At 44.4% G+C, this 26564-nt stretch overlaps 2 protein-coding genes across 2 annotated transcripts in view; both read right to left on the bottom strand.

Moving 5' to 3' along the window:
- mtfmt (mitochondrial methionyl-tRNA formyltransferase) overlaps positions 1 to 12478 on the bottom strand; it is a 29916-nt gene extending 17438 nt beyond the window's left edge. Inside the window, exons 1-7 of the mRNA XM_078530212.1 lie at positions 12156 to 12478; positions 11495 to 11710; positions 10395 to 10517; positions 8511 to 8613; positions 6119 to 6194; positions 3526 to 3617; positions 2666 to 2747 (exon numbers count right to left, since the gene is read on the bottom strand). Of these exons, the coding sequence (XP_078386338.1) occupies positions 2666 to 2747; positions 3526 to 3617; positions 6119 to 6194; positions 8511 to 8613; positions 10395 to 10517; positions 11495 to 11710; positions 12156 to 12373 (910 nt within the window). The 5' untranslated portion in view covers positions 12374 to 12478. The remainder of the gene's footprint in view (positions 1 to 2665; positions 2748 to 3525; positions 3618 to 6118; positions 6195 to 8510; positions 8614 to 10394; positions 10518 to 11494; positions 11711 to 12155) is intronic.
- Positions 12479 to 24392: 11914 nt separating this feature from the next.
- LOC144668328 (aminopeptidase N-like) overlaps positions 24393 to 26564 on the bottom strand; it is a 71339-nt gene continuing 69167 nt past the window's right edge. Inside the window, exon 20 of the mRNA XM_078530215.1 lies at positions 24393 to 26034. Coding sequence (XP_078386341.1) covers positions 25852 to 26034 — 183 coding nt within the window. The 3' untranslated portion in view covers positions 24393 to 25851. The remainder of the gene's footprint in view (positions 26035 to 26564) is intronic.

Genomic DNA, 26564 nt, shown 5'->3' with positions numbered 1-26564 from the left:
AATGTTAAACAGACTGCCTGTGAAACTCAAAGATGTCGTGTTCAAGCTGTCCAAAATGCCAGAGGCTTGAGTCATGTGACATGGCCGATTAATGGTTAAATTCAGCTTAACAATCAGTTTCTGTGCGTCTGGCCAGAATTCCACTTGTTCCTCTTTAGGAGGGAGATGAGGTGGTTATTAGCATCTCTTCCAGTATAATGAGTTTTGATCTCTATCTTTTGCGACAGTCCAGGATGGAAGAGCCAGTTTGTCTGCACTTCCTCTGCTTTCGCTGATTACAAGGGGTTTGTATAATGAAGCGTGAGATTCCAAAAGCTGAGAAAATAACTCTTTTGTTCTTGAAAATCCTGGGGATAGCTCCCAGATAAAGGGCAAGCCCTATGGTCAGGTGACCTGTAGCAGCCATTTTTCTTTGTTCAGCAGAAAAGTCAAATTTTTTTAAAAAAGCAATAAGGATAAAGTTTTAAACAGAAAGTGTTGAATTTCCTTTCGAGTCGTAGGAACCCAACACAGAGGCAGAAACAGATCCCAGTTAAGTTCAGTTAAAAGAAAGGAGCAGAGAAACAGGCTCCAAATTAGAGTAAGGGCTGCAGGAACAAGCTTTAAGTAAAGAGGGCCACTGAGGCAAAGGTACCCCTTTGGAGCAGTTGCATCCTGTTCGGCACCACTGAAGATCTGAAGTTAGGCCTGTAATTTAGCACTTGGATGTATGCTCAGAAATCCAGGGGAATGGATTCCTGGAAAGTGAGATTGAAACTCTGGAGGTAGGCTAATTGTTGATACCGTGCGATTCTGGTAATTGAAGGCGGCTTAGGAGTAGCACTGGACATTCAAGAAGGCAGCCGAAGGTTAGCGACTCCATGGTGCAAAGTTGGGACAAAGGTGCCAACTTTGGAGTAGTAATATTCTGCTTCGCATGGCTGAAGAGCTGGAATTGTGCTTGTGAATTGGTATTCAAGCGTACTTGGGAATCCAAGGGAATGGAATCTCGGAAGGCAAGATTGAAATCCTGCAAGGTGGGCTGTTGTTGAAGCTGTCCAAGTTGGAACGACTTTTGCTAAGAATTCCAAGATGAGATCTTTAAAAGTGAATATTGGACAGAGTTTCAGAGAGATTGGTTGACTCAATGTGACTAACATCTGCGCAGAGAAATCAATGGAATCTGTTTTGGTCACATCTGTCATTTATTGTGTACTGTGGTGTATCCAACCACAATTTGCCTGTTAATTAAGCATGTGCCTCATATTTACCCTGAATGTTAGAGTATAAAACAGATATTGTAAATTGTTTCAACTTTCTCACCTAGTAAAGTTTATTTTTGTTTGTTCAAAACCTGTGAAATCTTGTGGCTTTATTCTGTTAGCCCAAGTGTCTTTAATCTCAAACTTCATCTCCTTTAAACAAAAATATTATCGGTCCCGAACTGGATCTCACCAACAACTTGGGGTCTGGCCAAGAATCATAACAGCTTAAACCTCTGGAGTGGGACACAAGCAAATACCTTCTGACTGCGAAATAAAAACAGAAAATGCTGGAAAAACTCAGCAGGTCTGGCAGCATCTGTGGAGAGAAACAGAGTTAACGTTTTGCGTTCTTATGACTCTGCTTCAGAGCTGAAGAGGGGCAGAAATTTGATTGTTTCGTGCTGTCGAAAAGAGGGTGGAGTAGGTGGAGCAAAATAGAAGGTCAGTGATAGGTTGGAGGTCATGAGAAATGAATGACAAAGGTATCATGGACACAAGACAAAGAGAGTGGTCATGGTAGTATTAAACGCTAAAGCGGGTGTTAATAGCAACATAATAGGTCGACCCTGTCTGAAAGCAAGATAGCAGAATGGGTCAATAACAGAACAAGGGTCAGCGCTTTCTGAAAACAAAAACACAAGAACATGTTACTGGCTGGCACTTGGGGGGAGGGGGTGGAGGAAAAAGAATCAAAATGGAGGACAGGGTTCATGATCTGAAGCTGTTGAAGTCAATGTTAAGTCCGCAAGGCTGTAAAGTGCCTAATCGGAAGATGAGGTGCTGTTCCTCCAGTTTGCGTTGGGCTTCACTGGAACATTGCAGCAGGCCAAGGACAGACATGTGAACAAGAGAGCAAGATGGTAAGTTGAGATGGCAAACAACAGGAAGGTCGAGGTCATGCTTGCAGACTGAGTGAAGGTATTCCACAAAGCAGTCACCCAGTCTGTGTTTAGTCTCCCCAATGTACAGGAGACCACATTGTGAGCAGCGAATGCAGACGACTAAATTGGAAGCAATTCAAGTAAATTGCTGCTTCACCTGGAAAGTGTGTGTTGGGCGGTGAGGAGGGAGGAAGTAAAGGGACAGGTGTTACACCTTCTGCAATTGCACGGGAAGGTGTCGAGGTGTTAGAGGCAATAGAGGAGTGGACCAGGGTGTCACGAAGGGAACAGTCCCTACGGAATGCTGACAAGGGAGGTGAGGAGATGTGTTTGGTGTTGGCATCATGCTGGAGTTGGTGTCTGACTCTGAAATGGGAGTGCTACCCACTGAGCCACAGCTGATTCCCTCCAGGGTCAGTTGCTAACCTAAACTTCAGTGGGGAAAGGCAGGGAATGAGAGCTATTTGCCACATCAGCATCAAACTTCCTTAAAAAGAAAATACTCCTTTATTTTTTAAATAACCATTTTAAATAACCTACCCAGGGAAACAGGGAATTTTCGCATATCCACTAAATCCAATAGCTTCACAGTTTTACCCATCCACAGTGTTCGCAAGGGAATCTACAACAACATTTGAAGTTAACATTACCATACCGTTAACCAGCATGTTAGTTTTCTCACTAGCCTAAACTTTTCTGGTTTTTCTCCCAATCTTTATATTTTTCTCCCTCCATTTCATTTTCTTAGACTTCTGGTAAGGTGAACCAACTCTCAGTTTCCATCAATGCTGTTCCTCAGAGGTACCAGAACACTTTAAAGTAATTTTCACAATCAGGTAGAATCCACTGGCTCCAACAGTATCATCAAAATTGAGAGATTGTGTAAGGAAGGGAGCAGTGGAGGCTGGATCATTGAATATATGCAAGGCTGAGTTAGATTTTATCATCTACAAGAGATTTAAGGTTTATGGGGTTAGACATGAAAGTGGAGCTGAGGCCACAGTCAGATCAGCCATGATCTTATTGAATAGCGGAGCAGGTCTGAGGGGCCGAGTGGCCTACTCCTGTTTCTCATGTTATGTTCTTACAACTGGCACTGACAGGATGTGAAGCTGTATTGCGCTTGGACAGATTCCAGATCTCTCAACCAAGGAGAGCCAGGATAAGGGCAGCAAGGGTAAAACAGGAGTGAGTGTAGTGAACAAGGAATTGTCAACACCTCTCGTAAACCAAAGATAATTAAATCACCTTTCCCCACTAAACTAAATAAAATTAAAGCACAGCTAACATCAAAATACCTTAGTTTGTTTTGGATCTTTTCCATTAACTAAACTCATCATACTGTGAAAAAGAGCTCAGATGCTCTTCAGATGCTTTGTGCACACCTTTTACGCACTTACCCTGGATCCTATTGCTCGGTTTAACTGGTCAAGCTCCTCCAACGTCTGCTCCTCCCAATTCACCCAACTCAAAGCAACAGTAATTTTAGGGGCTGCAAAAACAGGCATTTCGTAATTAAAATTATTTTGCATAAATGCCCCATTTGAGTTTCCCTTCATCCTTCTGGAAATATCTAGAAGAACTTGTTTGATAATATTAATTCAAATGTAATTCCAATTACATTTTAGGAAACAAAACAGTTGAATGCTTCAGAAAATAATGAAGAAATCTATACAGTCGACATAGGGGAGACCAGGGGCCATATAAGATAGCACTGCTACAGAAGTGTGTTGATGTCAAATATTAAATTTCAATTTCAATTGCTGGACTCAGTTATGGAACTTTTTAAAAACGGCAGTTTCAACTGTTAAACAAAGACACTGACTTAAGATAGCTGTCATAGATCATCTGGCCCATCTACAAATGCAAATTGGTCACCTTTCCGAAAGTTTCCAATGTGGATTACAAATAGGTCTGGAAGTTTACACATGCTAATGTCAATGATTGCTTCAAAGGTGAACTGGAATTTAAAATGACATTTGCGTCGCTGCACTAGCTACATTCCACTCCATCAGGCTGGAGGTGGAGAATTTTGCAGACAACCTTGGAGGTGTTGATAGGTTCTTCCTAGCTCATTACATGGGAGAATGAGGCATTCAGAAGTGATGGCTTGGACATTAAAAATTAATCACTTAGGCCATAACTCAATAGCCAAGGTCTATGCAGAGATGAGCTAATCAATTACCAACTGTGGAATGCCCAATTGTCATAGACAGAGAGGTTTGTGATCAGGATCACCATTTTGAAATGTATTTTATTACAAAACTCTGCTTTTTTTTTTGGAGCAGTCTACAGAAGGAACATCTGAAGGCAACAAAAAGGCTGCTTACCTTCATCTCTCTCTCTCTCAACTAAATTGGACCCTGGATTTGCTTACATCAAACTGTGGACAGCAGCCAAAGAAATCCTAAGAAAACTCCGAATTCCACTGCAGCATTTCCAGCAGGAAACAAGGACTAAAGCTTCAGAACTGCCTCAGCAACGAACAACAGTGAAGGGCTCAATCAGTGAACTCTTTATATCTTTGCCTTTTCTCTTTGAATTTTAATTTGGCAAAAAGTTAACCTCCTCTACCTTACAACTTGTATTTTTGTGTGCGCGCGTGTGTGTTTGTTGTGACAGTCAGGACAAGTGTTTACCTTTTTTAATGTCTTAATTGCCTGGGTTTTTAATAAAAATTAGCCCCTTGTTTAAGTTCCAAGGAAGCCTGGCTGACCGAGTTCTTTTCAATCAGCACATAAACAGTTAAGTGCATACACTGTATTGGCGCGTTTATCCTTTTAAATTTTAAAAACCTGTTATGATCAGCTGAGGATTGGGGAAAAAGGAGTCCCTGCCCCTTTCACACCCGGTCATCACAATAGCAAGAAATCCAATAGGGAATTCAAGAGAAACTTCTCAAACCAGGTATGACGAGAATACTGAACTTGCCTAGGATCAGTCCTAGGGCCTCAATTACTTACTATCTATATTAATAATTTGGAGGATGGGGCAGAGTGTAATGTATCCAAATTTGCTGATGATACAAAAACAGGTGGGAGGGCACCTTATGATGAGGACATAAGGAATATATGCAGGTTGAGTGAGTGGACAAAAATTTGACAGATGGAGTTTAATGTAGGAAAGTGTGAGGTCATGCACTTTGGTAGGAAGCATCAAAAGGCAGACTATTATTTAAATGGAGAGAGACTCCAAGAAGTGCAGCACAGAGGAATCTGGATTTTCTTGTGCATGAAACACAAAAAGTTAGCATGTAGATGCAGCAAGTAATTAAGAAGGCAAATGGAATTTTGGCCTGTATTGTTAGGGGTTGGAGTTTAAAAATAGGGAAATCTTGTTACAACTGTACAGGGTGTTAGTGAGGTCACACCTGGAGTACTGTGTACAGTTTTGGTCCCCGTATTTAAGAAAGGATATACTGGCATTGGAGGCAGTTCAAAAGAGATTCACTAGGCCGATTCCTGGGGTGAAGGGGTTGACTTATCAAGAACGGCTAAACAGGTTAGGCCTTTAATCGTTAAGAGTTTAGAACAATGAGGGGTGATCTTATTGAAAAGTACAAGATTCTGAGGGGGCTTGACAGGGTAGATGTTTCCAGTAGAGGGGGAATCTCAAACTAGGGGGCATAGTTACAGAATAAGGGGACACTCATTTAAAGCTGAAATTCGAAGGAATTTCTTCTCTGAGGGTAGTGAATGCCTGGAATCCTCTACCCCAGAGAGTTACGGAGGCTAGATCACTGAAAGGATTTAAGGAAGAGGTAGATTGATTTTTGAAATATCGGGGAGTTGAGGGCTATGAGGGGCTGGCACAAAAGAGGAGATGAGGCCTGGGGCAGATCAGACACGATTATATTGAATGGCAGGGCAGGCTTGAGGGGCCGAATGGCCTACTCCTGCTCCCTTTCCTTATGTTATGTTCTTCTATGGAACAATTGAGGTGGCTAGCATCGAGCCTTGAATGGGCTGTTTCTGTAAATTCTATATAACTCACCAAATGTGATTCCCTGCTTGGGTTGTTCCCTTTTGTTCTTGATACATTCTGGCAGATTTTTCAAAGTTGAAAGAAGCTGAAACAAAAATTCAAATGATTGCAGATTTGGAGAAAACCCTGTTTCTCAATATGATCTTGGTTTGACTTTCAATAGGGTGAGATTATAGAATCAATGGGCCTGAAGTTCCTCAGATGGCAATCAGCGTCGAGTTACCACTCTGTGCCCAATGTCATACCTGAATTCTTTACCCATTTTGTCTCGCCCAACCTTCTGACTCATGCTGGGTAAGAACCAGGTCAGGGGAATGGCGGGGGGGAGAGACCCCCTGGGTATCGTGTTGGGGAGAATGGGGAAAGGTCATCGGAAAGTCGGGGGAGTCCTTGTCAGGGGTGTGGGGGAGTCCCGTGGGTGGGGTAGTCAGGGGGTGAGGGGGATACCCCTGGATGGGGTGGGTGGGGGGTGGTACCATGGGGGTGTCAATCTGGGCCTGTACAATAGTTACCCAGAAGTTAGAAGAGGAGGTTTTAGTCCTTTAATTTTTTCTGGGTAGCTATTGGTGCAACCCGGTCGGAACCATCCGAATTTCGCAATTTTGATTCATAGTATCCATGCCAACTTTCAGTTGTGGAGGGTTTAAACTAAGTTGGCAGGGATGTGGAAGCAGGAGGAAATAACAGAGAAATACCAAAGTGCACAGAATAATGGGAAAGATAGACAGCACTAGAGTAGGAAATATCAACTTATTAGGTAGGTTCAGAGTAAGGGATGGAGTCAAAAATTAGGTTACTGTGCCTGTATATAAATGGGTAGTGTAATAAATGAGATTAGTGAGTAACAGTCGCAGATTGACATGTGGAAAGATGTTGGTATGGCTGTAACAGAGCCTCAAAGAAAAGCAGGACTGAGTATTAAGTATCCCTGGATACAAAGAGTTCAGGAAAGATAGGAAATGGGTATTGATTAAGGAGAGCATTGCAGTGCTGGATATTGCAGAGGGCTCAAGGGCAGAATCTATTTGGCTAAGGAACAAAAAAGGTGCAATCACATTGCTTGGTGTGGCCTATAAGCCACCAACTGGTGGGAAGGATATAGATGGACAAATTTGCAAGGAAATTATAGAGGGGTGCTAGGATTATACAGTAGGCATAGTAGGCAACTTATCTGAATATAGATTAGGGTAGCAGTAGTGTAAAGGGTACAGAGAGACAAGAGTTCCTAGAGTGTGTTCGGGGAATTATTTATTTTTTTTAAACAGCAATATATTTCCAGTCCAATGAGAAAGCAGGCACTGCTGAACCTGGCTTTTGGGAATGAGGTGGCCCAAGTGCATCGTGTCAGTGGAAGAACATTTAGGGGATCGTGATGATTGTACCATAAGTTTTGGATGACTATGAAAAAGGACAAAGAAAAATCCAGAGTAAAAGTAATAACTGTGGGGCGGGGGGGAAGCCACTTCCAATGGGGAACAGATCAACAGATCTGACCCAGATAAATTGGAATCAAAGGTTGGCAGGTAAAGCTGTAACTGAAAAACAGGCTGTCTTCAGAGGAGAGATAGTTCAGGCACAGCCAAGGTATATTCCCTCAAAGAGGAAAGGTAGGGCAAACAAATCCAGAACTCCCTGGATGACAGAAGCAATAGGAGATTAAGAAGAAGAAGAAAAGTGTGCTTATGACAGATGTCAGGTGGATAATACAACCGAGAACTAGGCTGAAAATGGAAGGTTCAGAGGGGAAATGAAAAAGTAAATAAGGAAAGCAAAGAGAGTGTATAAAAAGAGACTGGCAGCTAACATAAAAGGGAATCCCAAAGTGTTCTATAGGCATATAAATAGTAAAAGGGTGGGAACAAGAGGTGTAGGGTCGATTGATGACCAAAAGGGGGATTTACCCATCGAGGCAGAGGGCATAGCTGAGGTATTAAACGAATACTGAGGTATTAAATGAATATTTTGCATCAATCTTTACCAAGAAAGATGTTGTGCAAATCATGGTGAAAGAGGAGGTAGCTTAGACACTAGAAGGGTTTAAAATTGACAAGGTGGTGGTATTGGATAGGCTGCCTGTACTTAAAGCTGATAAGGCACTGAGATGTATCCAAGGATACCGAGGGAAGTGGGAGTGGAAATTGCAGAGGCACTGGCTATAATTTTTCAGTCTTCCTTAGACTCAGGGATGGTGCCAGAGGACTGAAGAATTGCAAACATTACACCCTTGTTTAAGGAAGGATGCAAAGATTAGCCTAGCACAGCAACTTCAAGCCAGTCAGTTTAACCTTCTTGAAAAGATAATTCAGGACATGTTATTCTAATGTTTGTATTTCCTCTTGCTGTTGGAATTTAGCAATATCATGGCTAGTTTTCCAGAGTGGACAAAGTGCATTTATTTTACCATTTCAGCACCTATTTCTGCCAACGTCGCTCCCAATTCATCAGCTGTACATCCCGGAGGAACAGCACATTCTTGCTGCATTACAATGGGGCCAACATCAAACCTACAGGTACAAAATATCAAAGTCACCCACATATTGATGTGGTCAACTCCCAACAAACATGATCTCATTCACTTTAATCCCTCTGTTGAAAATCGCATCATTCATGTCTGAGAACATCTAGTTAATCAGCTAAAATAAATGTCTTCAGGTGAGTTTAAGACACCATGGAGGCGATGGGGGTCTCATCCACTGGCTGGAGAGCTGGCGAGTGCCCTATTCCCGTCCTTACAGAAAGGCCCGCCAAATGATGTGCCAATCAGGCACTTAACTGGACAGCAGCAGGATCAAGGACCCCAGGGACAGAATCCTGCAGCCCACTCCCCGCCGAGAGCTGCTGGCCAATCAGAGGCCAGCTGCTGTGAATTGCTCAGCAGCATCACTGGGGAGCAGTGGCTGCTGCCAGTACGAAACCCACCTGAGGCCCAGGATCACCAAGGGATCCAGGCCACAGATGAGTGATGGCGCAATGGAGGTCACAAAGTGGGGATTGTAGGGAAGGGTTTGGGGGGAGGGGGTGGGAGGCAATTGGCAGCCAGAGCAGGGGGTGGCTCCCAGCAAACACACCCCACCACCCCCAATGCTGGGTCCCTCAATCAGGCATCGAGTGCCTTTGAACAAGGACCCATGAAAGCCGCAAGCAATCATGACAGGGTTTGCCTTTCGGGCTCTCCCACGGTGAGTCCGCTGGCAGTGGTGGGGTGAGGCCTTTAAGTGAGAAGTAATCACCCAAGTAAGGGACTCAATTGGCGGCGGCAGGGAAGGACATCCTCCCACCCAATTAAATGCCCCCCTGCCAAGCTTGCCTTGGGGGAAGGTGTTAAGCTCTGCCTCATGTTTGGAGATGAAAGGTTTTGGGCGAGAGAGATAATTCAATGTGATGCAAAACCAATCAGGACTCGTGCTGCTGAGACTGTGTCTGACGCTGAAGATCACAGAGATCCACAAGTACCTTTGTAGATAGAGACTTTTTCTTAGGGTTAAAGGAATTGGTACCAATCCCTCATAATGGAACAAACAACACGATCACTGAGAAACAAGCTCGCTGGGCAGAAAGAGCATTTTCCTCATTCGACGCTTTCAGTTATCAAAATCTCAAACATGTTAATGTTGTTGTTTGAAACGCTTTTGTCTGTTATTTTAACTAAGGCATTCACCAGCTTAACATATTAATCAATACACAACCTGAAGCTAGGCTTTTGACTTATTAGTAAGTGGTTATTTATAGAATCTTACTTACTTGCAAAAGAACAAAGGCAGAAGGTACTGAAGAAAACAATCTTCTGAAATTATGGCAGCAAACAGAAAGAGTGACATTTACGCATATGGATCACTGTTGGAGTTGTGCTGAGGGAGCTGGACTACAGCAGATGGTGAAGGGTGAGGGGAAAAGTTATGAATTACACAGTGGTTATGATATATCTGTTTCAGCAAAGCACGTGCAGTGACCCACGGCGGCGGCCCGAGCGCAGTGACCCACGGCGGCGGCCCGAGCGCAGTGACCCCCCCAGGGATGGCCCGACAGAGATTAGCAGTAAACATAAGAAACAGGAGTAGTAGGCTATTCGGCTCTTCGAGCCTGCACTATCATTCAATACAACCGCGGCTGATCTGTTTGCAGCCTTAGCCCCACTTTCCTGTCTGCCGCTCATAACCCTCAACTCGATTATAGATCAAATGCTGTCAATGCAGAAACATTAAAGAGAATCTCCACATTCCTTGATAGTATAACATTTTCACTATACGCTACTTGCAGTTTCATGAGTCTGAACAGGTCAAGATACCTTCCTGGTCGGATCTGCATAATCGTCACCCCAGTCACCTGATCGCCATGAATCAGTGTGTGAAAAATTGGAGCAGCACCTCTCCACCTGGGAAGGAGGCTGGGATGTAGGTTTAATATTCCACTAGAGACAAGGAGAAAGATAGATTAAAAAACGGACATTGGATAAAGGCTTATGCACATCCTTGATAAGTCTATATTAAAAGGGCAGTGAAAAAATTGATATAGCAGGTGCGGTGGGGTGGGGAAGAGCAAGAGACAGAGGGAGAGAGAAGAAACAAGACCAGGAGAAGGTTCCTGCTGCATGATGAAATAAATCAATTCTGTTTTTATTTGATTTAGATGATTGTTTTCCAAATAATGTTCGGAGTTAGGGGTGGGGTTGATAGTGGGTCAAAGGAGGGGAAAGAGAGAGCACGGGACCAGGGTAGGGGGTGAGAGAAGGAGTGGGACCAAGAAGCATAGCTGTGGGGAGCACAGTAACACCATTTCACGTGGGTACGATACATGTCTTAGCATAGCTTTGGAAGCAACCAATTCCAATTCAGTTACAAGCTCTCATATGACACTGAGCTGACTCCAGCAATTTATAGACAAGCATGTTTCATAAAGATTGGGAAGATTCTCCAAAATTGCACCTGGTCAATTAAATTTTTAAAAACCTTTCCAATGTCATTACAATGTCAGAAAAGTCAATTTTTCTTTTGCCTCAAGACAGGCCCCAAATTCCAGGAGAAAATCATTTTGCTGCTTTTTTTTCTGGAGATTGGATAACCAAATTTGACCCCTCCTTTGTCAGCAGGAACAGGTTGAGGGAAAGTGACACTTCCCACTTTCGATTATAGAGAAATCTCAGTGAGAGGCACTGGAAAAAGAGGGGAAAAAAACAGAAATTGTTTGCTAGTGGGAAGAGGAAAAGTAGATGAGATATAAACACACAATCAATGGAGTCCAAACCAATAAATTCAAACCCCTTTCGTTATATGTGTGTATCATTAAAGCCTCAGGTTACACACAGTAGAATTCAGTTTCTGGACAATAGGATGTGGGGAGCCTTTATTTTGTTACTAGACATGCAATGGGCAGGAGACAGTCACTCACTGTGGGAACTGCTGAATAAGAGAGTCGTTGAGTAGGCTCCCGAACGATACAATTACTCCAACATCAAAATGATCACATGGAGCGAGGTGAGGCCAATCATGAATTGGAATTTGACTCATCCTGGCATATTTCCTCACAGGGAGCTCACTGTATTTGGAGGCTGGCAAGGTAACAACCTCCAGCTGTTCTATCAGCATCTTTCCAGTCTGCGAGGATCTACAGAGGAAGAAATCAATGAGTCAGTATTTATTATATCAAGCCAAGAAACCAGCTACATAAAAGATGCAGAAGAAAAGGCAAAATTCGAAAGAGCAACACTTAGCAGCAATATTAGGAGCAGAGGGGTAGCAGGGATCTGCACTCATGTGGTAACAGACTGCTCACTGTGGCTGGACCATTGTGATGGAGAAACGGGGCAGAACTTTTATTACAAAATCTGATGTTAATTCAGCCTCATTATTTCCGATCATAACTAGAGCCATTTTCCTAATGGTCAAATGACCCCTCCCTTGTGCTTGACCCTGTCTCTGTCCACTGACCCAAGCTCCTTCTCCTACCCCCGAACCCTCTCAACCCCAGACCCCTGACCCCCGATTCCTGACCCCGGGCTCCTACTCCCTGACCCTTGACCCCGGGCTCCTGACCCTTGACCCCGGGCTACCTGGACAGCTGCAGTTTCTCCAGCGCCCGCTGAGCAAACGAGTCCGTTCCGAAGAAGAGAATCCGCCAGGGAGGTGCGGCCCGGACCCGCCGGCCACCGGATTTTCCCCCTGGGGAATTAGCCGTGTTCCCCGCGCAGAACAAGCGGCTCGCGGGCGGCCCGCTGCGAGGAGACGTCCTACTTGCGACCCGCGCCAGGCCCGACACTGAGCTCCACATCCCCGCGGCACACAGGCGCCCAAAGCCCCGCTCGGCCTCATTCACCCTTAACCGCTGGGCGCCGCCATCTTTAGTACTGGCACTTCCCACTTCCGGTCCCCCGCCAATAGCGGTCCCCCCAGCTCCCCCTCGGCCACACAGGAAGGTTCCGAGGCAAAATCCTGCCGATGCTGGAAACCTAAAATTAAAAAAAACAGAAAGGGCGGGAATTCCCCCTCCGGAAAATCCAGTGAGAACTCATCCGGCAAGAAAACAATTGAGGAGCTTTTCCTCTCACCACTTTCATGGCAGCAACCTCGACATGAGCATCTGGTGCCGCTCGCTGAAATCCTGCAAAGCCAGGGAGGCCCCGCACATTGGGGGCCCCTCACTGCCGCCCTCCGCTACCCGGGGAGGGCCTTGGCCTTTGGGCTCAGTCAGGGCAGAGAGAACATTGCGGCCAGGGGGGGGTGTGGCTGTGGCTGTGGGTGGCAGAGGGGGGACCCGGGGCTGTTGGGGGACCCGGAGCCCAACATGGAAAACAGACACAGCCGGAGAGGGAATGGGAATAAAACTACATGAAATGGAGGGGAAGCAGAGTCGGGGGGGGTGGGTAGTGTCAGTTTGCCATAAGAGGGTAAGGCTCGCACACAGACTCATGGAGATGGGAGAGGATTGAACACAAGGGAGGCTTTTGACCCAATGATAGTGAAGGAACAGCGATATATTTCCAAGTCAGGTTGGTGAGTAGCTTGGGAGGGAACTTCCAGGTGGTGGTGTTCCCATGTGTCTGCTGCTCTTGTCCTTCCAGATGATGGTGGTTGTGAGTTTGGAAGGTGCTGTCGAAGGAGCTTTGGTGAGTTCCTGCAGTGCACCTTGTAGGTGGTACACACACTGCTGCTACTGTACGTTAGTGTTGTGGGGATTGAATGTTTGTCAATGGGGTGCCAATCAAGTGCTTTGTCCTGGATGGTGTCGAGCCTCTTGTGTGTTGTTGGAGCAGCACTCATCCAGTCTAGTGGGGAGTATTCCATCACACTCCTGACTTGTGCCTTGTAGATGGTGGACAGGCTTCAGGGAGTCAAGAGGTGAGTTACTCGTCGCAGGATCCCTAGCCTCTGACCTGCTCTTGTAGTCACAGTATTTATATGGCTAGTCCAGTTCAGTTTCTGGTCAATGGTAACCCCCAGGATGTTGTTGCCCACATAGTTTTAAAGTTATAAGCAACTTTTCCACTTTATCCTTTATTTTAAATGTAAAGTAACTCATTCCAAGTACCAACAACCACAGAGAGAAAAACATCACCTGGCAAATTACCTCTAAAACATTCACTGATAGGGGTTTGATTTAATGAGGAACTTGCACCAATTTGGCAAAATCTGAGACAATGGGCTCAAGGTATCATTTTTGAGGGCGTGACAGCCATATTTCCCCTATCCTAAACAAATGGGCAAGGAAGATATCATAAAACATCCTTTTGCCTTAGCAAGAAGCCATAACAATAACAGAAATTAACTATAATGAGGAGGATGGTCCTGTAAGTAATTGGCATTTTAAGGAATCAGTCAGGCGATAGTGGGAAGTGACATCTGTTATGACACAGCAGTTGATAAAAGAGCATAAAAACTAGGAGCATGAGTAGGCAATTCAGCCCCTCGAGCCTGCCCCACCATTCAATAAGATCATGGCTGATCTCATTTCGGCCTCAACTCCAATTTCCCGCCCTCTCCCCATAACCTTTCAATCCGTTACTAATTAAAAATCTGTCTTATCTCCTCCTTAAATTTATTCAGCGTCCCGGCATCCACTGCACTCTGAGGTAGTGAATTCCACAGATTCATGACCCTTTGAGAAAAGTAGTTCCTCCTCATCTCTGATTAAAAACCTCCACCCCTTAGCCTAAAACTATGGCTTCTCATTCTAGAATGCCCCACAAGGGGAAACATTTGCTCCATGTCTACTTTGTTTATCCCCTTTAGCATCTTATAAACCTCAATTGGATCTCCTCTCATCATTCTAAACTCTAGCAAGTATAGGCCTAAACTGCTCAATCTCTTCTCATAAAACAAGCCTCGCATCTCTGGAATCAATCTAGTGAACCTCCTCTGAACCGCCTCCAATGCAACTACAGCCTTCCTCAAGTAAAGGGACCAAAACTGTGCACAGTACTCCAGGTGCGGACTCACCAATGCCTTGTACAGTTACAACAGTACTTCCCTATTTTTATACTCTATTCCTTTAGCAATAAATGCCAAAATTCCATTTGCCTTCCTTATTACCTGCTGTACCTGCATACCAGCTTTCAGCAATTCATGCATGAGGACACCCAGTTCCCTCTGCACTGAAGCATTCTGAAGTTTCTCTCCATTTAAATAATAAGTCGCCTTTTTATCCTTCCGACCAAAATGAATAACCTCACACTTAAACTCCACCTGCCAAATTTTGGCCCTTTCACCTAACCTGTCCATATCCATTTGTAAATTTCTTATTTATTCATTGCAACTTACTTTCCCACCTATTTTGGTGTCATCTGCAAATTTAGCTATAGTACCTTCTATCCCTGAATCCAAGTCATTAATATAGATTGTAAATAGTTGGGGCCCAAGGATCGAACCCTGTGGCACCCCACTAGTTACAGCTTGCCATCCAGAAAAAGACCCATTTATCCCAACTCTCTGCTTTCTGTTGGTTAGCCAATCCTCTATCCAAGCTAATATATTACCCCTAACTCCGTGTGATCGTATCTTGTGTATTAATCTTTTGTGTGGCACCTTATCAAAAGCCTTCTGGAAGTCCAGATATACTACATCTACAGAATCCCCATTATCCACTTTGCTTGTCACATCTTCAAAGAACTCTAGCAAATTAGTCAAATACAATTTACTCTTCATAAAACCATGCTGACTCTGATGGATTGCATTTTGACTTTCCAAATGCCCCATTACTACTTCCTTAATAATGGATTCCAACAATTTCCCAATGACAGACGTTATGGGGACCTACAGATTATTCCCACTAAGGAATTCTTTCCCTTGCTATTTCTTATTTCTACCCAGACTGACTCTACGTCTTGCTCTCCAGTGCCTATATTATTACTCCATATAGCACTGATCTCTTCCTTTACTAACAAAGCTACACCACCTCCTTTTCCTTCCTGCCTATCCTTCCAAAACACTGAGTACCCTTGGATATTCAACTCCCAAATGTGTTCTCCCAGTAACCACGTCTCAGTAATCGCCACCAAATCATACCTATTTATCTCTATTTGCGCTGTTAACTCATTAGTTTTATTCCAAATGCTACGCGCATTCAGATACAAAACCTTTAAGTTTGCCCTATTGTCAATTTTCCCTATTCTTATATGATTCTTTGGTGCAATATGGCGTTCACGCACTCTGTCCCTTACTGTCACTTTTTGGTAACAATCAGCCTTGTCACTAACCTGCACTCTTACCCTCTCCTTAAACTTTGATTTTTTATATTTCCATGCGACTGAACCCTCCCCCCACTATTTAGTTTAAAGCCCTACCTACAACCCTAGTTATGTGATTTGCCAGGACACTGGTCCCAGCCGGATTCAAGTGGAGCCCGTCCGAATGGAATAGCTCCCTCTTTCCCCAGTACTGGTGCCAATGTCCCATGAACTCGAACCCACTTCTCCCACACCAATCTTTGAACCACGCATTTACCTCTTTAATCTTATTGACCCCGTGCCAATTAGCACGTGGCTCAGGTAGTAATCCGGAGATTATTACCTTTTTGGTTCTGCTTTTTAATTTAGCCTCTAGCTGTTCGTATTCCCTCAGCAGAACCTCTTTCCTCATTCTACATAAATCGTTGGTATCTACATAGACCACGACAACTGGATCTTTCCCCTCCCACTCCAAGTTCCTCTGCAGCCCAGGTGAGATATTCTTAACCCTGGCACCAGGTAGGCAACATGGTCTTCAGAACTCTCGATCCTGGCTACATTCCCCTAACTATACTATCCCTGATTACAACTACATTTCTGTTTTCTCCCCCCGCTTGAATGGCTCCCTGTACCACGGTGCTATGGTCAGTTCGCTCATCCTCCCTATAGTCCCCGCTCTCGTCCACACAGGGAACAACAATCTCGAACCTTTTGGATAAGGGCAAGGGCTGAGACTCCTGCAGTGCTACTTCCTGGATCCCTCGACCTGCCTCACTCATAGTCACACCCTCCTGTCCCTGACCACTAGCCGAATTTAAGGTCATTAATCTAAGGGGTGTGACTGTCTCCTGAAACACAGCTTCCAGGGAACTCTCCCCCTCCCTGATGTGTCGCAGTGTCCAAAGCTCAGACTCGAGCTCATCAACTTTGAGCCGGAGTTCCTCGAGCAACCAACATTTGCTACAGATGTGGTCACTAGGAACCACAATGGGGTCCACCAGCTCCCACTTCATGCAGCTACAACACATCGCCTGGCCCTGCATCTCTATCTTATTTAACTAGTTTTTCAATTTGTTTTTAAATATCCTACTGGTCTTTAGTTTATCAATCTGTAAAATATTTCTCCTATTTACCTTTAATCTGAAAGCAAGTTAGAATAGAGATTCAAAATACACTTTTTAAAATCAGCTGGAACTCACTCTCTCTGCTGAGTTGAAGCTGAAGTGTTAAACCTCCGATCCTGGGACCCAGTAGTCACCTTGAATCTGAAATCCACTTAGAATAAGTAGTTCAAACTAGCAGTTACTTACCAACCAATTAACTTACGGTTTTCCTGTGATGTCACTTTTTGTTCTTTTTTTACTCGGCAACAGTGACTGCAGAGAACGCTCTTTCCAGACTGCTTCACAGCAACGGTGACTGCAGAGGACACTCTTCCCAGACTGCTTCACGGTGACGGTGACTGCAGAGGACGCTCTTCCCAGACTGCTTCCCGGCGACAGTGACTGTAGAGGACGCGCTTCCCAGACTGCTTCACAACGACGGTGACTGTAGAGGACACTCTTCCCAGACTGCTTCCCGGCGACAGTGACTGTAGAGGACGCTCTTCCCAGACTGCTTCACGGGGAAGGTGACTGCAGAGGACGCTCTTCCCAGACTGCTTCACAGCGACGGTGACTGTAGAGGACACTCTTCCCAGACTGCTTCACGGTGACTGCAGAGGACACTCTTCCCAGACTGCTTCACGGTGACGGTGACTGCAGAGGACACTCTTCCCAGACTGCTTCACGGTGACGGTGACTGCAGAGGACACTCTTCCCAGACTGCTTCACGGTGACGGTGACTGCAGAGGACACTCTTCCCAGACTGCTTCCCGGCGACGGTGACTGCGGAGGACACTCTTCCCAGACTGCTTCACGGTGACGGTGACTGCGGAGGACACTCTTCCCAGACTGCTTCACGGCGACGGTGACTGCAGAGGACACTCTTCCCAGACTGCTTCACGGCGACGGTGACTGTAGAGGACACTCTTCCCAGACTGCTTCCCGGCGACGGTGACTGTAGAGGACACTCTTCCCAGACTGCTTCACGGTGACGGTGACTGCAGAGGACACTCTTCCCAGACTGCTTCACGGTGACTGCAGAGGACGCTCTTCCCAGACTGCTTCACGGCGACAGTGACTGCAGAGGACGCTCTTCCCAGACTGCTTCACGGCGACAGTGACTGCAGAGGATGCTCTTCCCAGACTGCTTCACGGATATAGAATCTTCAGGTTAGACAGGGGAGGGGGTAAAAGAGGAGGAGGCATTGCATTATTAGTTAAGGAGTCAGTTACTGCAGTAAGGAGAGATGATATCTTGGAGGGGGCATCAAATGAAGCTTTGTGGGTAGAGCTTAGGAATAAAAAAGGGGCAGCCACATTATTAGGTGTTTATTATAGACCCCCAGATAGTGGGAAATTGAGGAGCAAATATGTGCACAATTTGTGGAGGTGCGTAAAAACAACAATAGGGTAATTATATTAGGTGATTTCAACTTTCCCAACATTAATTGGGATAGACATAGTGTTAAGGGCTTAGATGGAGTGGATTTCTTGAAATGTGTACAGGAGAAATTTTTAGGTCAATATGTAGATGGCCCAACAAGGGACGGCGCAGTGCTGGACCTAATTCTGGGGAATGAAGCCGGACAGGTGGCTGAGGTGGCAGTGGGGGAGCATTTTAGTGATAGCGACCACAACATGGTACAATTTAAGATTATTATGGACAAAGAAATAGACAAGTTGCAGAAAAATGTTTTGGATTGGTGGAGAGCGGATTTTAGTAAAATAAGGCAGGATCTGGCCAAGGTAGACTAGGAACAGTTACTTGTGGGGAAATCTACAGAGGAACAGTGGGGGGTGTTCAAAAAGGAAATGGGGAGGGTACAGGCTCAACATGTTCCCTCTAGGGTGATAGGAAGGAGTAACAAGCCCAGAGAACCATGGATGACCAGAGATATTCAGGTTACGATGAGCAGGAAAAGAGTGGCTTTTAGCAGGTACAAGGGAAGCAATTCAGAAGAGGCATTAGTGGAGTACAGACAGTGCAGGGTGGAGCTTAAGAAAGCAATTCGGAGTGCAAAGAGGGGATGTGAGAAAGCTCTGGCTGGTAAAAGGGAAAATCCCAAGATATTCTATAAGTATATCAATGGGAAGAGGATAACCAGGGAAAGAGTAGGGACCAAGGGGGCAATCTATGGGTGGAGCCAGAGGACATCGGTAGAGTGTTGAACGAATACTTCACATCTGTCTTCACCCAAGAGAATGAGGATGAAGATATCGAACTTGGGGAGAGGGACTGTGAGGTTCTTGAGCAAATTGATATAGGGAGTGACAAGGTATTGGAGGTGTTGGCAGGCTTAAAAGTGGACAAATCTCCAGGTCTGGATGATTTGTGTCCCAGACTGCTGAGGGAGGCAAGGGAGGAGATCGTAGGGGCTCTGACCCAAATTTTTAATTCCTCTCTGGCCACAGGGGAGGTGCCAGAGGACTGGAGAACAGCTAATGTGGTTCCGCTATTTAAGAAGGGTTGTAGAGATAAGCCAAGGAACTACAGGCCAGTGAGCCTCACGTCAGTGGTAGGGAAACTATTGGAGAAAATTCTGAAGGAGAGAATCTATCTCCACTTGGAGAGGCAAGGTTTGATCAGGGATAGTCAGCATGGCTTTGTCAGAGGGAGGTCATGCCTAACAAATTTGATTGAATTTTTTGAGGAGGTGACCAGGTGTGTAGATGAGGGTAGTGCAGTTGATGTAGTTTATATGGATTTCAGCAAAGCCTTTGGCAAGGTCCCACATGGGAGACTTATAAAGAAGGCAAACGCACATGGGATACAGGGTAATTCAATAAGGTGAATTCAAAATTGGCTTAGTTGTAGGAGACAGAGGGTGATGACAGAAGGATGATTTAGTGACTGGAAGCCAGTGTCCAGTGGTGTACCACAGGGATCTGTGCTGGGTCCCCTATTATTCGTCATTTATATAAACGATATAGATGACTATGTGGGGGGTAGGATTAGTAAGTTTGCGGATGACACAAAGATTGGCCAGGTGGTTAACAGTGAGATTGAGTGTCTTGGGCTACAGGAAGATATAGATGGGATGGTCAAATGGGCAGATAAGTGGCAGATGGAATTCAACCCTGAAAAGTGTGAGGTGATACACTTTGGAATGAGTAATTTGACAAGGAAGTATTCAATGAATGGCATGACACTAGGAAGTTCTGAGGAACAAAGGGACCTTGGCGTGTGTGTCCATAGATCTCTGAAGGCGGAGGGGCATGTTAGTGGGGTGGTGAAAAAGGCAGATGGGGCACTTGCCTTTATCAATCAAGGCCTAGATTACAAAAGTAGGGAGATCATGTTGGAGTTGTATAGAACCTTGGTGAAGCCACAGCTGGAGTAGTATGTGCAGTTCTGGTCGCCACATTATAGGAAGGATGTGATTGCATTGGAGGGGGTGCAGAGGAGGTTCACCAGGATGTTGCCTGGGATGAAACACTTAAGTTATGAAGAGAGGTTGGATAGACTTGGGTTGTTTTCGTTGGAGCAGAGAAGATTGAGGGGCGACCTGATCGAGGCGTACAAGATTATGAGGGGCATGGACAGGATGGATAGGGAGCAGCTGTTCCCCTTAGTTGAAGGGTCAGTCACGAGGGGACATAAGTTCAAGGTGAGGGGCAGGAGGTTTAGGGGGGATGTGAGGAAAAACTTTTTTACCCAGAGGGTGGTGACGGTCTGGAATGCGCTGCCTGGGAGGGTGGTGGAGGCAGGTTGCCTCACATCCTTTAAAAAGTGCCTGGATGAGCACTTGGCACGTCATAACATTGAAGGCTATGGGCCAAATGCTGGTAAATGGGATTAGGTAAGTAGGTCAGGTGTTTCTCACGTGTCGGTGCAGACTCGATGGGCTGAAGGGCCTCTTCACTGTGTGATTCTGTGAATTATGTGAAAAGGAAGCATGGGCAGGGTTAGATGGATAAGGCGGGGAATGGCACTAGGTGAATTGTGCTTATGGAGAGCTGGTGCAGGCACAATGGATGGAATTGCCTCTTTCTGTGCTGCAACTGTTCTGTGATTGTGTCAGTAAGGGATGGGTCATGGAATCGTATCACTTGTGACACAAGAAGAAGCATTCTGAACACATGAATGTTCCAGGTCTGTGACTATTTCACTGGCATCAAACATTTTAAATAAAAAAATGTTACAAACAATTTAAACATGTTGGGAACTCACCCCCTGATCTGTACTGTTCTGAGCTGGCCCCACTTCAGTCTTTGTGTCCCCCTGGCTCTACCCATAGCACTGGCGCCATGCCCTCGTGAGTCCGCTAAAACCACTCTCCAACCCTGAAGCCGGCAGGGCTGCACCTGTCCCAGCCGACAGCCACCACGGGAACCGCAGGGTCCAGCATCCAAGCCTGCGGCAGGGAGTGACCCACAGGGAGTGACCCACAGGGAGTGACCCACAGGAAATGACCCACAGGGAATGTACCACAGGGAATGTGCCACAGTGAATGTACCACAGGGAATGTACCACAGGGAGTGACCCACAGGGAATGTACCAGTGAATGACCCACAGGGAATGTACCACAGGGAGTGACCCACAGTGAATGTACCACAGGGAGTGACCCACAGGGAATGTACCAATGAATGACCCACAGGGAATGTACCAGTGAATGACCCACAGGGAATGTACCAATGAATGACCCACAGGGAATGTACCAATGAATGACCCACAGGGAATGTACCAGTGAATGACCCACAGGGAATGTACCACAGGGAGTGACCCACAGGGAATGTACCAGTGAATGACCCACAGGGAATGTACCACAGGGAGTGACCCACAGGGAATGTACCAGTGAATGACCCACAGGGAATGTACCACAGGGAATGACCCACAGTGAATGACCCACAGGGAGTGACCCACAGGGAATGACCCACAGGGAATGCCCAGCAGAAGGCAGGATCCAGCATCCAGGCCCATGCACAAGCCTAAAGTCAGGAGTCAGCGCGACTCCCCCGCTACACAATGGGTCCAGAAGTGATATTTTCAGCCTTGGTGTCTGCAGGTGGATGTGTATCCTTCATGTGTAATGTCAGCTGCGATAATGAAAACAATGGAATTGTTTAAGAAGCAATTTGGTACTGGAATGAGGCACTTTTGAGTCTTCTGAGATGGAAATCCCAGTTGGGTCAAATGATCTTTTTTTATTCGTGAGAACTGGGAGTTGCTGTCAAGAGCAGCAATGATGTCCAGCCCAAATTGCCCTCAAGAAGCTGCCTCTTGAACTGTTGTGGTCTGTGTGGTGAGCGCAATGATATTAGAAAGGGAATTCCAGGATTTTGACTCAGCAACAATGATCTATTTCCAAGTCAGGATCATATGGCGCTTGTGTGGGAATTTGGAGTTGACAGTTTTCCAATGTGCCTGTTGCCCTTTTCTCTTGCAATTATAGATTTGGGTACCAATCAAGCAGACGATTTGTCCTGGATGGTATCGAACCACTTGTTTGTTGTTGGAGCTGCTCTTGAACCCAGTGCTTCTGGTCTCAAATATCTCAGAGGCAGGGTCATCACCCAACTGCACCACAAGGACTATCACGAGCTGCTTACCACCCAACTTCCTTACCTGGTTCTGCTTTGAGCTGATATTGTTAATGGTTCTCTTTTCGGGTGCAATCCCCCTTTGCTTCTAAACTACCATTGTCACCTCCCCTCAAGGTAAAAATCCTTGACCCCACCATCCTTGCAAATTATTGACCCAACTTCAACCTCACTTTCCTCTCCGGCCCTGCCGGAATTTCAATATGACTCTTATAAAAGTCACATATTACATCTTATGTGATATTGTGGATATAATCTCCTGTCTGTAGGTTGCTACAATCTTTGCACAGTAATAAAGCTTGCAGGCAATAAAGATTTGGTGTTGCTGTAGTTATCAACTCCCCCATGTTTGCCCTGGATTTCTACAGCAGCAGCCTACAGACAGGAGGTTATATCCATAACATCAATATGCAGTTAACAAACTAATTTGTTACAATCTAACACACAGTAATAGCTAAAGCATAAATCTGGCATTTGAGCCTGGAGTTTAATCACCTTGTGATAATTAGAGCACAGTGTAAGTCATCTTGCCTCATTACTAGGGTTTACTATGGAGGTTACACCTCTAACTTAACGACCTCCACACTGCCCCCTGACCCGACCCACCCTCAAACCAGCTGCTGCTGTTTCCCTGTCAAACTCTGTCAGAACAACACACAAGATCATTTCTGCTGTCAGACTCCTTTTAAAAATTTAATAGCTATGGTTATTTTGTTTAGTGAAAATAAAATTCAAAAAAAATTTAATGCAAATCTTAAGAAAAATATACGCAATGTAGATTAAGGGAGATATTTAACTTGGGACTGTGAGTATAAAACTAGATAAATGAGAATATTATTAAGACTATAAAGATAAACCTTTTCCCCACAGAGGGATTGATTCCTCCAAATAGAATTGCATAAATATCTGTGGCAATGGATTTAAAAGTTATAGAGGCCGAGTTTGGAGACGGAGATGAGAAAATGGTCCATAGAACTTGTGTCCAAAACCACATCGCAAGAATAAATCATATTTTAATGGGAATTGACAGGTATTCAGATTAGTTTGGGGAAAATGGGAAGTTATGGAGTATTCAGAATCATAAGATGATTTCAGCAGAGATGGGAGGACATTTAGCCAGCTCTCTGTAACAGTAATTCAGTTAGTCCCATATCCCCAGCCCTCTCTCTGTAGTCCTGCAAATATTTTCGCTTCAAGCAGTTAAGTAATTTCCCCTTTGAAGGCTGCAATTGAATCTGCCTCCATCACATTCTATGGCAATGCATCTCATTGCTGCAAACCCCAGTATAAAATGGGAGAGAGCAGCTGAACTGTTTGAAAACTTCGGTGCAACCTTTTAAAAAAGCTGGTCAGCCTGCACCGGGGCCAAAGGCTCAGGATTTGGCTCTTCCACTCTTCAGCAATCATACTGCTCCGGAAATTCCATTGAAGCTCCAGCAGTAGCCAGGTGGTCTCAGGGCTCCATCCAGGAAAAGAAGAATACTTTCGCTCATTCAGGTACACAAACTCTCCCCAACTGAGTAAGGGAAGGAGGCAAAGAGTACTGAGTATGGAGAGCAGCAAAACACTGAAAATAAACATGAGGTGGCACTGTAACCAACGCCCATCCTACATCACTAAGACCACCGCACTGGCACTAAACCCAACTTCTCAGGCACCAGTGTGTCCCTTCCATTGTGTTCCTGCAAATCAACAGGAAATCCTCATAAATAAAAACAGAAATGCTGAAAGTAGAAACCTGGTAAATCAAGTGCTATTAAGTGGAAAGATTTTGGGTGTTTTTTTTTCCAACAGGATTCCCATGGTACTGCTCAGAAACTGACTCAGCAATATAGGGTTTTCAGAAAACAATAGGAACAATTTGTTTTGAGTCAATTTAGACAAAACGGGGAAAATCCCCATGAAAAAACCTCAGCCTTCCTCCAAAATACCAACATTCATTGTGAATAAGTGAGATTTAACTAAACACAATGTTTTCGAATGATTTTCAATGTCAACTTTTATTTCAGAACGTCACAATAAACATTTCAGATTGTGCTATAGATGCAAGTTACACTCTTAAACTGTTTCCCGCGGGTTCCCTCAATGTTGCAATAAAGTTGTAACTGTCATTCAATTCTTTAATTCCCTGTTGTAAAATTGCCAGGGCCTGGTACAGGATGGGCTCAGGTTTAATGGAACAATGCTGTAATAACCTGTACAACGTACTTATATGTTGCAAACCTCAGCAATTAATTATGATTATCTTTCTGGGAATATTTCTCTGGCAGTTTGGTTTTAGTTCCAATGCCGTGTTTTAGGCTGTTGGACCAGATCATGCAGGAAAATGAATCTATTAAGCTCTGGAAGACCTTGCATCAGTTTTGTTTTATTTACCAGCAGCATTTTGCTGGCAGCAGCTCTCTGAGCTATTTTCTCTTGATGCAGACTTCTGCTGTTAAATTTAGCAAAATTAATTTGATTAACTATTTTACTGTCTCAGGCGCTATTTAGAAGCATTATCAAATGACTGGCTATTTGAACCCTTCCTGGAACTGATGAGTGACATACCTACAGAACAAAGGATGTAACTATTAATCAAAGTTATTGATTTAAAAGGAATAATTATGTACCAAGAGTTATTTTTTCAAAGCTGAATTAATCCATCAGATTATTTCATATTATTTCAAATCATATACTTGTGACACTTTCCCCTCCTCAAATGAAGACAATTATTTAATTGATCAATTTCCCTGCTGTGTAATAGTGTTAACCATTTCCCAAGGCTGGCCTGACAGCACTAAGATATCTATTCTAAAGCCTATTTCATATTTTGCTTTAAACAATATAAATTTCAAAATGTGACATTGTGAATGGAACAACTGAAAATGTTTAAACTAGGAATTCCCAATAAGCAATAAAAATAATGCAACACTGAAAGGAAGTGGCACAAAAATCATAGGAAAAGCATCTCATCAGTACAACAAAACAGGCAAAGTCATTGGGTAAAGGGTCCAACAGTGCAACAATAGCAACAATGGGGAGCTGCGACTATAGAAACTGCCTAAGGTCCATTTCCATTCTCTCTCTCTCACTATGAGTTTTGGTATTATTCAGCTTGTGTTTGGTATGATGTGATGTGCAACAACTTGGAAAGAAATATTACACTCCAGCATTCAATCAGAATGTACTAATGTGTTATGGTCGGCAGTCTTGAAATTGCAGCATTGCACAATTTGGAGTGATATGACATGGCTCGAAATGCATTGGCTTGCACGGCATTTATGGTTTGAGTTCTTTATTTTCTGGAACATTACTCAAATATGGCTTGAAATTATTTCCTCTGTTGTTTTGGCATAACTAATAAGTCATTCTCCTCAACAGAACAGGTCTGCTGATGTTTCTCATTGGAAAATTCTTGGCCTCAGTTGCATTTAGGAACACATTTCAAAGCGATTTTCTATTTACAAGCGACTGTTGAGTTTAGAATTTTGGGGATTCAAAGCTGCCTCAAACCATTTTTTAACAGGTCCCTTGTTTTTAGCAACCCATTTGATATTTGCCTTGGTATTCTCCAAAGCTTGTTCAAGTGCCCGAGTCCCGGAACCAAATCCAATCTCCTGGTTATCTTTTTTAAACTGCTCGAGCTGTAAAGAATGAAAGTAATAAAGCAAATGAATGACCACAGGTTGATTAAACTAATCATGGACATATTCCTAATGCAATAGTGGCATTCTTCCAGAAAAGTTTAATCCTCAATAGAGTTGTTAATAACTTTGGAACATGCTAAGAAATGAGAAGGACATCGTTCATCTTGTTTTCACAGGTTTAAAAACTTTAAAGTGCAGAGAAACCTCATTCTTACCTATGACAATGACATGTAATACAGCAACTCAGATCTAATGGCACATACAAAGAAACCCTCAGGGTGCAAATATAGTGATCTAGGGGTGCAGATAATGGATTACTGGCCCAGTAATCTAAACTCTTTACTAATGCACCCAATAATAAGGGATTAAGAACAATGTTTTCCTCTGCTGTGAGGATCCAGAACAAGTACAGATTTGAGCTGGTTCATTCAGTAACGAAATAAGGAAGCATTTTGTTTCAGAAAGTGTAGCGGAAACCAGGAACCCTTTTCTCAACAGGTGGGTCGAATGGAATTTTCAAGGCTGAG

The sequence above is a fragment of the Cetorhinus maximus genome, chromosome 26 (genome assembly GCF_964194155.1).
Source record: "Cetorhinus maximus chromosome 26, sCetMax3.hap1.1, whole genome shotgun sequence".
Classification (NCBI taxonomy): Eukaryota; Metazoa; Chordata; class Chondrichthyes; order Lamniformes; family Cetorhinidae; genus Cetorhinus; species Cetorhinus maximus.
The sequence above is the reverse complement of the archived record's forward strand: the minus strand, read 5'-3'. Positions and strand labels throughout refer to the sequence as shown.